The sequence below is a fragment of the Salmo salar genome, chromosome 18 (genome assembly GCF_965601325.2).
Source record: "Salmo salar chromosome 18, fSalSal1, whole genome shotgun sequence".
In the NCBI taxonomy this organism is placed as follows: Eukaryota; Metazoa; Chordata; class Actinopteri; order Salmoniformes; family Salmonidae; genus Salmo; species Salmo salar.
In genome coordinates, this window is record NC_138308.1 from 78,622,553 (window position 1) to 78,635,981 (window position 13,429).

The following is a 13,429-nucleotide window of genomic DNA, read 5'->3' on the forward strand; positions in this document are numbered from 1 at the left end:
CCGGTAAAGACAATAATGATTCTCCGTCTTAAATTTTATTTGCATAATAGGGTACCTAAGGATTGATTATAAACGTTGATTAACTTGTTTGGATAAGTTTATTTGTAACATTTGGGATTGATTTTGTATGCATTTTGAAGGAGGGAAACTGAGTGGATTATTGACTGAAGCGCGCCAGCTAAACTGAGTTTTTATGGATATAAAGAAGGACATTATCGAACAAAAGGACCATTTGTAATGTAACTGAGACCTTTTGGAGTGCCAACAAAAGAAGATCTTCAAAGGGAAGGCCTTTTGTATATCGCTATTTCTGACTTTCGTGTCACAACTCCCTGGTTGAAAATGATTTGTTATGCATTTGTGTGCTGGGCGCTGTCCTCAGATAATCGCATGGATTGCTTTTGTCGTAAAGCCTTTTTGAAATGTGACAACTTGGCTGTATTTACAACAAGTTAAGCTTTATTTTGATGTATTGCACTTGTTATTTCATGTTTCAAGTTTAATATTTATAGTAATTTAATTTGAATTTGGCGCTCTGCCATTTCACCGGAAATTGTCGAAATGGGACGGTAGAGTCCCACTAATCCGCAAGAAGTTAACACAGATTACCGACCATTTTGAATCACACTGTACCTTCTCCGCTATGCAGTCTGGTTTCAGAGCTGCTCATGGGTGCACCTCAGTCACGCTCAAGATCCTAAACGATATCATAACCGCCATCGATAAGAGACATTACTGTGCAGCCGTATTCCGTCAATCACAGCATTCTTATTGGCAGACTTAACAGCCTTGGTTTCTCAAATGACTGCCTCGCCTGGTTCACCAACTACTTCTCTGATAGAGTTCAGTATGTCAAATCGGAGGGCCTGTTGTCCGGACCTCTGGCAGTCTCAATGGGGGTGCCACAGGGTTCAATTCTCGGGCCGACTCTCTTCTCTGTATACATCAATAATGTCGCTCTTGCTGCTGGTGATTCTTTGATCCACCTCTACGCAGACGACACCATTCTGTGACTATCAGGATCTCCAAGTGGTTAAACGATGTCAGTTCCACTTTAAGTTGTGGGGTTGAACAGTTTTTTCTCTTCTCATGCCACTAACACCCCTTCACACACACAGCAACCTATTTACAGGTACTCTATGGTGTGTATTTAAGCTTTGTTAAGGCCTGCTGGCCTATTGCACACAGGACCCTTGTCTCTCTCGCTTAGATTTTTTTCTCCCTCTCTCCCCATCTCTTTATCACTCTCTACCTCTCTCTCTGTCTCTCTCTCTCTCTCTCTGTTTCTCTCTTTCTGTGGTTTTCAGCTGGCTGTCTCAGAGCTGTTACCTCTCTCATACTGAACATAGTCTATACTCCACTTGCTCTTCAAGTTGACCGTTTTAGTAGCCAAAAGTAAACCAACTCTTGACCGTAAACTTAACTTTCGATGAGGCAGCTTTATCTATTCATAGTCAACTGAAATCTGTGAAAATACACAATGAGATATTTATTAGTTAATTTGACCTAGTGATCAGTAGTTCTTAGTCAAATACAAGCACTGATTTTTAGTGTGATGTTAGGCCATGGACCTCCTCAATAATAATATCATAGGAAGGCATTCTATCCATCTATTCTACTGAGTGTAAATCCTGAATGAGAGATCACTAAAAGAAGACTACTGTATTGTGTTTACTGTGTTTTTTCCATAGATGTTTTTAGTGACGTGAAGTGACTTTGTGGTGATAGAAGCCCTCGTGGATGACAGTGTCATTGCATGCATGTTCCAAAAAGGTCACAACTATGACTCTCTTTTACAACAGTAGCTGCAGTGATAAAGAATAAGGGACGCCACAATTCAATAAGAAGTACTTCATTTGTAATAAATCTATAATGATCAGAATCTACCTATAAGACAACTATTCTGAGTCAGAACAAGTTGTGAAGTGGATGACAACTTTAAAGATGATCGAACTGTATCTGATATTTCCACTTCTCGTAGAGATGGGTAAGTCAATCTTTAATATTTCTCTGCTTGCAGTATGTGATGTCCAATTATTGTTGTACATACACTTTGACAATCCAGAGTTGTATTTGGGTAACCTATAACATAGTTACTACATTTTCATGTTCTCTAGTTGATGTGCTAGCTGGAACTGAGTCTTCATCCATACATCAAGAGAGTGAGCTCATGTTAGCCAACGTTGGAGACACAGTGATTTTGCACTGCTTTCATGAAAGTGACATGGCAGTATTGTTCTCTTGGTACAAGCAAACCTCATGAGATAAACTTCAGTTCTTCTCAACTCTCAATAAGTTTGAAAGGAACATAACATTCTACCATGAGTTTCCTACTGGAAAATGGACAACAAAATAATCACCTATGAATCTCAGACATACAGCTGATAGACTCTGGCACATATTACTGTGGGAGCTCTTATAGCAACAATATAGAGTTTGGAGAAGGAGCCATTATCATTGTAAAAGATAAATATAAAGATTGTTTTTTAAATCTGAATATAGAGATTTATGGTGTAAATATGAGGTATTTTCTTAATCAGATGAGATTTTAATTTAACAAACGATCAGTTAGAACACTTGCTGCCGTGATATTCTAGAAATTCTATGGGTTAATTGACCTTTTTGTCCATTTCAGAAACATGACTGTGCTCCAGAAATCTGTGTCTGAGACGGTCTAGCCAGGAGACTCTGTGCCTCTGAAGTATACAATACACACTAAGACCTGTGCAGGAGATCACAGTGTCTATTGGTTGAGACATGGCTCAGGAGAATCCCATCCAGGAATCATTTACACCCATGGAGACAGGAGTGATCAGTGTGAGAAGAGTCCAGAGGCTTGTCCTCCTACAGAGAGTTGTGTCTACAACCTCCCCAAGAGGAACCTCAGCCTCTCTGATGCTGGGACTCACTACTGTGCTGTGGCCTCATGTGGGGAGATACTGCTGGGGAAAGGTACCAAGCTTGACATTGAGGGAAGGTTAAATAGCTTACATTTTTTTGTTTAATCAAAGTTATTTAGGTTGCAGGTGAAGTCTGATTCCAAAGTCTCTTTCAAAAATACTTTCAAATTAGACAATCTATACTTAGTTCCCATTATCACTGTTTTAATCATCACAGGCCATAGAGCAGACCCTCTTCTCTTGGTGTACTGCCAGGGTGTAGCATTGGCTCTTTCGTTCATCCTGATCATTGTCCTTGCTTGCATCATGTACAAGATGAACAAGAGAAAGTACAGAGGTAAATGATTAAAAGTTGCTTTTCTTTGACATCACCATCTCTAAATGTAGCAAATGTGTGTCTTTGTTCTCAGAACTGGTCTCTCAGACAAGAGGTCCTACAGTTTCCCAGTCAGACGCAGGGGTAAGCAGGAATCGTTCTGTGTTGTAATGGAAATAGGACCTCAGTCAGCTCGCAAAAAAACGATTACATTTAATGTTCAAAATGTTGTTCTGTTTCTCACAGGCCCAAGATGGAGACAGTCTCCATTATGTGGCTCTGAATCTGAGCAACAAGAAGAACAGGTGTAGAAGACAGAGAAGCAACATGGAGGAAGAGACAGTGTACTCTGGGATCAGACAGTAGAACTGGATGAATGACACAGTTGTCATTGTATGCAAGATACCTCTTTAAAAACTTGCTCTATATGAATGCTTCAATAAAATGTGATAAACTCTTTCAAGTGTAATATAAAGTACAAATAATTGAATTTATTGCTTCTCTGTCCAACTCATTTTACATCTGATTTGCATGTGTAAAGAAAAATAAAGCATTTCCAACTGTTAAACCAAATTAATGTCAACAAGTTGAGCTCAATGCATTCTGTTCACACACCTCTGTGGTCATATTGGAGGGCATTACAGTGACTTTCCACTATTGGAAACTAACCTTCATAGACTTTTAACACAGGAAGACTGACCTGCACCAACACTCTGCACTACTTTCCCTCTCAAGGCCACCGTACTGTTCACACCCCTTACTGCAACAATGGTCTCTAAACACAGTGCTAACAATGTAAAGGTCAATGTCTTCATTTATTTTGAGTCAGGAAGTCCCTTGCATCATGTTACAGAAAATATCATGCAGTTGTAGTGTAGAAGGTTTTGTTCTTTGTTTTCTCTTTAAGACATAGGCCTACTGATTGCATGCCACACACCCCCTCACATACACAGCAACATATGTACATGTATTCTGCGGTCTGCTGTGAACAATACACAAGGCTGTAGCTATCTACACAGGACCCTTCTGCACAGGACCCTCTCTGTCTTTCTCTCTCTCTGTCTCTCTTTATGTGGTTTCAGCAGGATGTCTCAGTGGTGTCAGTCAGTTGTATGACATAATTTTTTGCTCTTCATGTTGTCCTTTTTAGCAACAATATAACTATATTTTAATGAGGCAGCAAGTTATCTATATATAGTCTACTGAAATCTGTGAAAAACCACAATGAACTATTTATTAGTTAATTGACATAGAGATCTGAAGTCCGTAGCTAAACATACATGCTTTGTTTGTACATTATGTCTCAGTGTTGGAGTGTGCCCATGGCTTCCCGTAAATAAATAAAAAACAAGAAAATGGCACCATCTGGTTTGCTTAATATGGAGAATTTGAAATCATTTGTACTTTTACTTTTTATAGTTAAGTATATTTCAAACTAAATATTTTTTTACTTTTACTCAAGTAGTATTTTACAGGGTGACTTTCACTTTAATCATAATGTATTTATTTTTTTACCCAATTGCTAGTTAGAGTCTTGTCTCATCACTGCAACTCCCGTACGGACTCAGGATATGTAAGGGTCAAGAGCCGTGCATCCTCTGAAACACAACCCAACCAAGCTGCACTGCTTCTTGAAACAATGGCCACTTAACCCAGAAGCCAGCTGCACCAATGTGTCAGAGGAAACCCCTACACCTGGCGACCGTGTCAGTGTGTACTGTGCCCAGCCCGTGATGGGACAAGGACATCCCTACCGGCCAAACACTTCCCTAACAATGCTGGTCCAAATGTGCACTGCCCCATGGGTTACTCAGTTGCGGCCAGCTGCGACAGAGCCTGGACTCGAACTCAGAATCTCTAGTGGCACTGCAATGCAGTGCCTTAGACCACATCGCCACTCGGGAGGCCCTACTTGAGTCATTTTTATTAAGGTATCTTTACTTTTACTCAAGTATGACAATTGGGTAGTTTTTCCACCACTGTCCACAGTGACGATGATGCCTTGAACTACACTGCCCTGAAGTTAGCTGACAAGAAGAGTACCAAGCCCAGGAGACAGAGGATAGAACAGAGAGAGGAAGAAATCATCTACTCTGGTGTGTCATCAAGACAGGATGTGACATGTGAGGGTCATCCAATCAGCATAATTCTAAATTAAGCCCCACCCTTCCTCTGAACTCCACTTTAATCTTGACAGTGTCCGTGTGAACTGGCGATTATATACATTTCTCATTTGCTGTAGGATGCTATTGAAAGGGCCTTGCTTCACCTAATATAAATGTAAAATAACTCAGATGCAGAGCATAAACTACAAATCTACCATTCCAGTGTTTTACTTGCTATACTTTATTTACTTTGCCACCATGGCCTTTTTTGCCTTTACCTCCCTTATCTCACATCATTTGCTCACATTGTATATAGTCTTATTTTTTTCTACTGCATCATTGATTGTACGTTGTTTTACTCCATGTGTAACTCTGTGTTTTTGTAAGTTGTCGAACTGCTTTGCTTTATCTTGGCCAGGTCGCAATTGTAAATGAGAACTTGTTCTCAACTTGCCTACCTGGTTAAATAAAGGTGAAATAAATAAAAAATAACAAATAATTGTCCAGCAACTGTGAAAGCTGATGCTAGGATTGGGTCATGAGTCGCAAATCCTCAGCAATAGTGGCTGAGATTGACTGACTGGATACATCTGTTTTTTTAGAAGTGTACAACAAAATATAATAATTTCGCAAATGTCTGAACTCTTACTTTTTATGATAATGGTTTTAACATGGAAGCTAACTTTGTAACCTAACTTTACGTTGGTGCGATATTTCAATAAGCATATTTTTATTTCCTAGTTTAATGACTTCTTACTTCTTACCACTTATTTGCACCAGGTATCAAAATCACATCTTTATTTTGTCAAAAAGGTGCCAAACTCACCAAGAGTTCACTTCCTCCTGAAAGCTTGAACTGCCTTCTGCAGACATGAAGTGAGAAATACAATGTAAACCCCCTGTGCATGTCAAAGAGGACATATGTACCAGTAGTCTCAGCCACCGACCCAAATTATGAAAAAATATAAACCAGTAACTCTGACTTTACATCATTTGAAGGGCTGCTCTAACTATGGTATGCCATAGGACACATGTTAGATTGTAGTTTTTAATCACGTTTTATGCCTGTTCAGACAGCCAATAATATCCCTCAGTTCAGAGTTTCCACCTACTTCATAATGATTACCCAATGAGTGGCATCATATAAAAGGTGCCCTGTTGTCAGACCCCACACACTATACAGTTCAGAAAGGAAATGATGATTATATATTGGACAATATTTTTGATTAACACCAATTTGGGTAAGTAAGAAATATAAACGTGGATCCTTTTAATTATGTCATAGTCTTTTTTAATCAATTTGAATGACTATGTAGTCTGAATAATGATAATAATGTATAAATCTGTACTATACCTTTGTCTGATTTATTTAGTTTGTTTGCTTCACAGGTTGTGCACTTAACAAGGATGTAATCCAACCAGACCCTGTGATAGTTACACAACTGGGACAAAGTGTATCTCTCACTTGCTTTTGTCAATCTAATTTGATGGTCAGAGTCGCTTGGTTCAAGCAAACTGTTGGACAGAAGCCTCTTCTCATGGCATCATCATATTATCGCACTCAAAATACTTTTTATTTCAACAATTTTACCAAGGACTTCAATGAGACTAAACGCTTGAGTGTGGAGAGAGGTGTTGGCAGCTCTAACCTGACCATCTCCAAGACAGAGTCAAGGGACACAGCTACATACTACTGTGGTGCTATGGAAGTGGGCACAGTCATATTTGGAGAAGGAACTTCTTTAATTGTCAAAGGTAACTTAATTCTGTACCTAAGTGCATTCATATAATGCTAAATAGCAGGAAAAGAAAATGTACACACCATGATCTTACTCACTCTCTTTAGATTCAGGGTCCAACCACATGTCTGTACTCCAGCAGCCTGTGTCTGAGTCAGTCCAGCCAGGAGACTCTGTGACTCTGAACTGTACAATACACTACAAGACCTGTGCAGGAGAACACAGTGTCTATTGGTTCAGACATGGCTCAGGAGAATCCCATCCAGGAATCATTTACACCCATGGAGACAGGAGTGATCAGTGTGAGAAGAGCCCTGAGGCTGGGTCTCCTACACAGAGCTGTGTCTACAACCTCCCCAAGAGGAACCTCAGCCTCTCTGATGCTGGGACTTACTACTGTGCTGTAGCCTCCTGTGGGGAGATACAGTTTGGGAAAGGGACCAAGCTGGACTGTTAGTGATATTTCTGACATTTCTAAATTGTTCTAACATTTTATGCCTTCTTAAACAAAATGTCCTGAATTTCCTCTTCCACTGTCTGTATTTCCACAGATGGTTGTAAGGAGGACCATGTTCTCTTGGTGTACTGTCTGGGTGTAGCGTTGGCTCTTTGTGTCATCCTCATCATTGTCCTTGGTTGTGTTATGTATAAGATGACCAAGAAAACATCTCTGCTGTGCGGAGGTAAGCGTTATCATTGCCCACAATATATGCTTAAACTGTTGCTGCAGTATATGTTACATGTTATAGTCATGAAACTGGGTTAATTCATTGTATGATGATGATTTTGATGACGATGATTCCTTCATGTTTGTCTAAAAGCAACGCATCCTCAGCCAAGTGGTCCTGCAGTCCCCAGTTCTCCTAACCAGGTATGCAGACCTTATAGTGAACTATTCTGAGTATGCCTTTGACTACCTGTAAACAAATCCTTCTATCAAATTTCAGATCATTTCCTGATGTTGTGGGAATTTGTTTTGCTATTCCTCTTAGGATAAGGAACATGATGACTCACTCACGTCGGTCCATTACGCTGCTCTGAATATCATCCACAAGAAGCCAAAGACCCAGAGACAGAGTATCGCCATGGAGAGAGACACTGTGTAGTCTGGGGTGAGGTTCCAAAACATGGACTGAAACATAGATTTACCTCCTTTAAGACTAGCATTGCTTTTCTGTTACACACTGTGTTTTTATTATTATTATAATTGGGCTACAATTGCTTGTATTCTGTCAAACTCCTTTTAACATTACTGTTGCGATACTGTGATACATTTTAGATCAAATAAAACATTAATTCACTGTAATGTTGATGTTATTGTTTGATTTGCACTCATATTCTTCAAGTTAAACTGGTAAGTTTGCAGGGACATTGCATCCTGATTATTGACTAACACTTTCAGTTGTCTCAAACTCTCTTTTAAAGCTGTATTCTGCATCACATCTCTGTGGTATTCTGACGGCCCTAAATAGATTTTCCACTCAGCTTAACTCATCTCTAACCCCCAGCAATGACCATCAGTCCTCACCACACACTGTCTTCACACACCTCAGTGCATCAAAACCACAAACATCCATGTCACTAAGAGCACAACTCACTCTCTTCATGAGAAAAGCCTGAGTATGTTTTGAAGAGAGTTGATATTGTTGAAATATGAATATGAATATGACAATGTACGCATTGTAATTAAGAAGTTTTCACAAACAATACAAAATGTGAATATGCATATGTAAAGGTTGAAGTACTGCACTTCATTTCTCTTTCAATAAGGTACATGGAAGTCCCCATAACTGCCTGAACATTCGAGTTGGCAGGAACTTTTATAATTGTCAAAATGTTAAAATTGTTCACTAAGAATCATTGAAAATGTATTTTCCTGTGATAGATCATGTGTGTAGTCATAATATCTGTCAAATAATGCCAAACAAAGACAATGTTTGGTTAAGAATCTTTAACGAGGTAATTTATTACATACATATTACACATCTGTATCATGTTATAAATCCTTTTCAGAATCATAGCGTCTCATGCATCAAACAGTCTAGGTAGTCATCATCACTGGATCATTACTACTAACATCAAAAAAGTTATTTTAAAGTGTAGCTTAGTTACCAGGAGGAGCCACACAATCATTCAAAATAAAATGGGTAGCAGAGTGATCTCTATATGATGAAGACAATGACTCGTGTTTGTGTGTAGTTTTGTATTGAGTTCCAGGGAGTAGATGAACAAGAATGGGAGACAACCTATTTATTCAAGTCCTCTCTCCTCTGTAATGTGTTGTCCTCTTTTAGTTGTGTTGATAGCATGTCACTCACACCCACCCCCAAACAGTGAACAAGCTCACAGGTACTCTGCAGTCTGCTGTAAGCCCAAGACGAGGCTGTATCTATGCTTTGGTCATGTGGGTCTGCTGGCTTTGTGCACACAGGACCCTCCTACCTGCTCTCTGTGTCTCTATGTGGTTTTCAGCAGGATGTCTATGTGGTGTCACTGTTGTTCTCACTGTCTTTACTTGCTGTTCATGTTGCCCCTGACAGCTTCCAACCAAAGCAAAACAGTTATTAATAAAACTGACTCTAATATATATTTCAAATCAAATCAAATCAAATGTATTTATATAGCCCTTCGTACATCAGCTGATATCTCAAAGTGCTGTACAGAAACCCAGCCTAAAACCCCAAACAGCAAGCAATGCATGTGAAAGAAGCACAGTGGCTAGGAAAAACTCCCTAGGAAAAACTCCCTAGAAAGGCCAAAAACCTAGGAAGAAACCTAGAGAGGAACCAGGCTATGAGGGGTGGCCAGTCCTCTTCTGGCTGTGCAGGGTGGATATTATAACAGAACAAGGTCAAGATGTTAAAATGTTCATAAATGACCAGCATGGTCAAATAATAATAATCATATTTGTGACCTGTTTCAGGAAACAGGAAGCATTTAAACGTTTATTTATAATTTTATCAAAGTGTGGTTTTAGGCAGAAATGCATTTCCGTTTTGCCACGGAAAAAGACTGGAACCTTCCCGGTAGCCATGAATGGCTGAGATAATGGATGGGCTGGACATGCCGAGAGATGAGTTCAGATTGGTCTGTCATGTAGCATGCTTCTGTCTATAACCTAATCAGGTCCTAATCCAGGCACTTGTCATCTCCCGTCTGGATTACTGCAACTCGCTGTTGGCTGGGCTCCCTGCCTGTGCCATTAAACCCCTACAACTCATCCAGAACGCCGCAGCCCGTCTGGTGTTCAACCTTCCCAAGTTCTCTCACGTCACCCCGCTCCTCCGCTCTCTCCACTGGCTTCCAGTCGAAGCTCGCATCCGCTACAAGACCATGGTGCTTGCCTACGGAGCTGTGAGGGGAACGGCACCTCCGTACCTTCAGGCTCTGATCAGGCCCTACACCCAAACAAGGGCACTCCGTTCATCCACCTCTGGCCTGCTCGCCTCCCTACCTCTGAGGAAGCACAGTTCCCGCTCAGCCCAGTCAAAACTGTTCGCTGCTCTGGCACCCCAATGGTGGAACAAGCTCCCTCACGACGCCAGGACAGCGGAGTCAATCACCACCTTCCGGAGACACCTGAAACCCCACCTCTTCAAGGAATACCTGGGATAGGATAAAGTAATCCTTCTAACCCCCCCCTTAAAAGATTTAGATGCACTATTGTAAAGTGGTTGTTCCACTGGATATTATAAGGTGAATGCACCAATTTGTAAGTCGCTCTGGATAAGAGCGTCTGCTAAATGACTAAAATGTAAATGTAAAAATGTAACCTGAGCTGCTCAGTATGTGTACATAATCCTTGCTACCGCAGATTTTTTGAAAGATATAATGTTAGCCATGGAGAACAGCAAAAGAGTTGCTACTGCTCTCAATAACATTGCTGACGTGAATTTAGCAGGCGCTATCAACAAAGATCAGCGGGGAAAAGTTCTGATGGACTACTTTGTGGACTAGTTCAATGTGGTCAGAGTGACTTGACACAACACGGGCCAAGCACACTGTACAAACAAAATGGAGTTAAAGGGGTTCCAGTCTGCCTTGAAGGGTTCATCCAGTCTAGCTACAATTTCAGATATTATACATTTCTAATTTTATCATAATAGCCGTTTTCACTGCAAATTAAAGCTAGTGAACGTTAGCTTGCTGGATCGCTAGCTAACGTTATGTGTAGTAATATTATTTGATTTTCAGAAATCTATTTGCATTTCTTGTTATAGCCTAATGTTAGCTAGCTAGCTAACTAGCTAGCTAGCTAACATTGAACCTAGTTGGTTAGCTTTAACTACCTGCAGATTCATGCTATAGCATTTCATGCATGGTGGCTAGCAATGACAATGTGTTTGTATTGCCACGGTATGGGTTCGGATTATGGCTAATTGTTAAGCTAGCTAACTATTTACATGTCTAATCAAAAGACTCTACTTCGTAAGATGATTACATGACCCATTAAGTTAGTGAGTTGTGCCTGAGGGTGATTACTACCATTTAATGTATGTCATGAATTTTTTTTAACCGTCATTTAACTAGGCAAGTCAGTTAAGAACAAATTCTTATTTACAATGACGGTGTCACGGGCGTCGTAAGGATTGGACCAAGGTGCAGCAGGAATGTGAATGCTCATCTTCTTTATTAAATTAGAAGAAAACAAAACAAAACACTTAATACAAAAAAAAATACGACGAGAAACAGTCCTGTAAGGAACACACTACACAAGGAACAACTACCCACAAAAACCCATGAAAAAACACCCCTATTAACCTGTTGGGGATAGGGGGCAGTATTGACACGGCTGGAAAAAAACGTACCCGATTTAATCTGGTTACTACTCCTGCCCAGTAACTAGAATATGCATATAATTATTGGCTTTGGATAGAAAACACCCTAAAGTTTCTAGAACTGTTTGAATGGTGTCTGTGAGTATAACAGAACTCATATGGCAGGCAAAAACCTGAGAAGATTTCATGCAGGAAGTGGCCTGTCTGACAAGGTGTCGTTCTTCTTGTCTCTGTTTATTGAAGAGTGAGGATCTTAGCTGTCCCGTGACACTTCCTACGGCTGCCATAGGGTCTCAGAAGGCGGCAAAAAGTTGAATCGTGGCTTTGCAGGCTCTGGCTGAAACAAAGTAGCGCGTTTGGGTAGTGGCTGGTTACAGTACTGTGAGACTCAGGCTCGTGCCCGCGTCGACCGAAAGCTTTGTTTACTTTCCTCTGTTTAGCTAAATGGACATTCCCGGTCGGAATATTATCGCTTTTTTACGAGAAAAATGGCATAAAAATGGATTTTAAACAGCGGTTGACATGCTTCGAAGTACGGTAATGGAATATTTAGATTTTTTTTGTCACGAATTGCGCCATGCGCGCGACCCTTATTTACCCTTTCAGATAGTGTCTTGAACGCACGAACAAAACGCCGCTATTCGGATATAACGATGGATTATTTTGGACCAAACCAACATTTGTTATTGAAGTAGCAGTCCTGGGAGTGCATTCTGACGAAGAACAGGAAAGGTAAGACCATTTTTGTTACAGTAAATGGGATTTTGGTGAAGGCTAAACTTGCCGGGTGTCTAAATAGCTAGCCCTGTGATGCCGGGCTATCTACTCAGAATATTGCAAAATGTGCTTCATCCGAAAAGCTATTTTAAAATCGGACATATCGAGTGCATAGAGGAGTTCTGTATCTATAATTCGTAAAATAATTGTTATGCTTTTTGTGAACGTTTATCGTGAATAATTTTGTAAATTGTTAGTAAATTCCCCGGAAGTTTGCGGGGGGTATGCTTTTTCTGAACGTCACATGCTAATGTAAAAAGCTGGTTTTTGATATAAATATGAACTTGATTGAACAAAAAATGCATGTTTTGTATAACATAATGTCCTAGGTGTGTCATCTGATGAAGATCATCAAAGGTTAGTGCTGCATTTAGCTGTCTTCTGGGTTTTTGTGACATTATATGCTAGCTTGAAAAATGGGTGTCTGATTATTTCTGGCTGTGTACTCTGCTGACATAATCTAATGTTTTGCTTTCGTTGTAAAGCCTTTTTGAAATCGGACAGTGTGGTTAGATTAACGAGAGTCTTGTCTTTAAATAGCTGTAAAATAGTCATATGTTTGAGAAATTGAAGTAATAGCATTTCAAAGGTTTTGAAAATCGCACCACAGGATTCAACTGGCTGTTACGTAGGTGGGACGAATTCGTCCCGCCGGTCCCATAGAGGTTAAATAGGACCTTCAATTAGAGGCAACGAGTAACAGCTGCCTCCAATTGAAGGTCAACCCAATAAACTACACATAGAAATATACTAACATAGAACATAAACCACAAACCCCGAAACACATAAAACAAGCACCCCCTGCCACGTCCTG

At 40.2% G+C, this 13,429-nt stretch overlaps 1 protein-coding gene and 1 pseudogene across 1 annotated transcript; both read left to right on the forward strand.

The window, feature by feature from the left end:
• Positions 1 to 1,929: 1,929 nt before the first annotated feature.
• On the forward strand, positions 1,930 to 3,665 carry LOC106577748 (uncharacterized; annotated as a pseudogene).
• A 2,817-nt stretch (positions 3,666 to 6,482) lies between these two features.
• Positions 6,483 to 8,355, forward strand: LOC106577749 (uncharacterized). The gene is made up of 6 exons (XM_014156067.3): positions 6,483 to 6,562; positions 6,711 to 7,076; positions 7,168 to 7,512; positions 7,612 to 7,743; positions 7,882 to 7,931; positions 8,053 to 8,355. The coding sequence occupies exons 1-6, from the start codon at positions 6,517 to 6,519 to the stop codon at positions 8,164 to 8,166; spliced, it is 1,053 nt and encodes a 350-aa protein (XP_014011542.2). The 5' UTR covers positions 6,483 to 6,516; the 3' UTR covers positions 8,167 to 8,355.
• Positions 8,356 to 13,429: the final 5,074 nt, after the last annotated feature.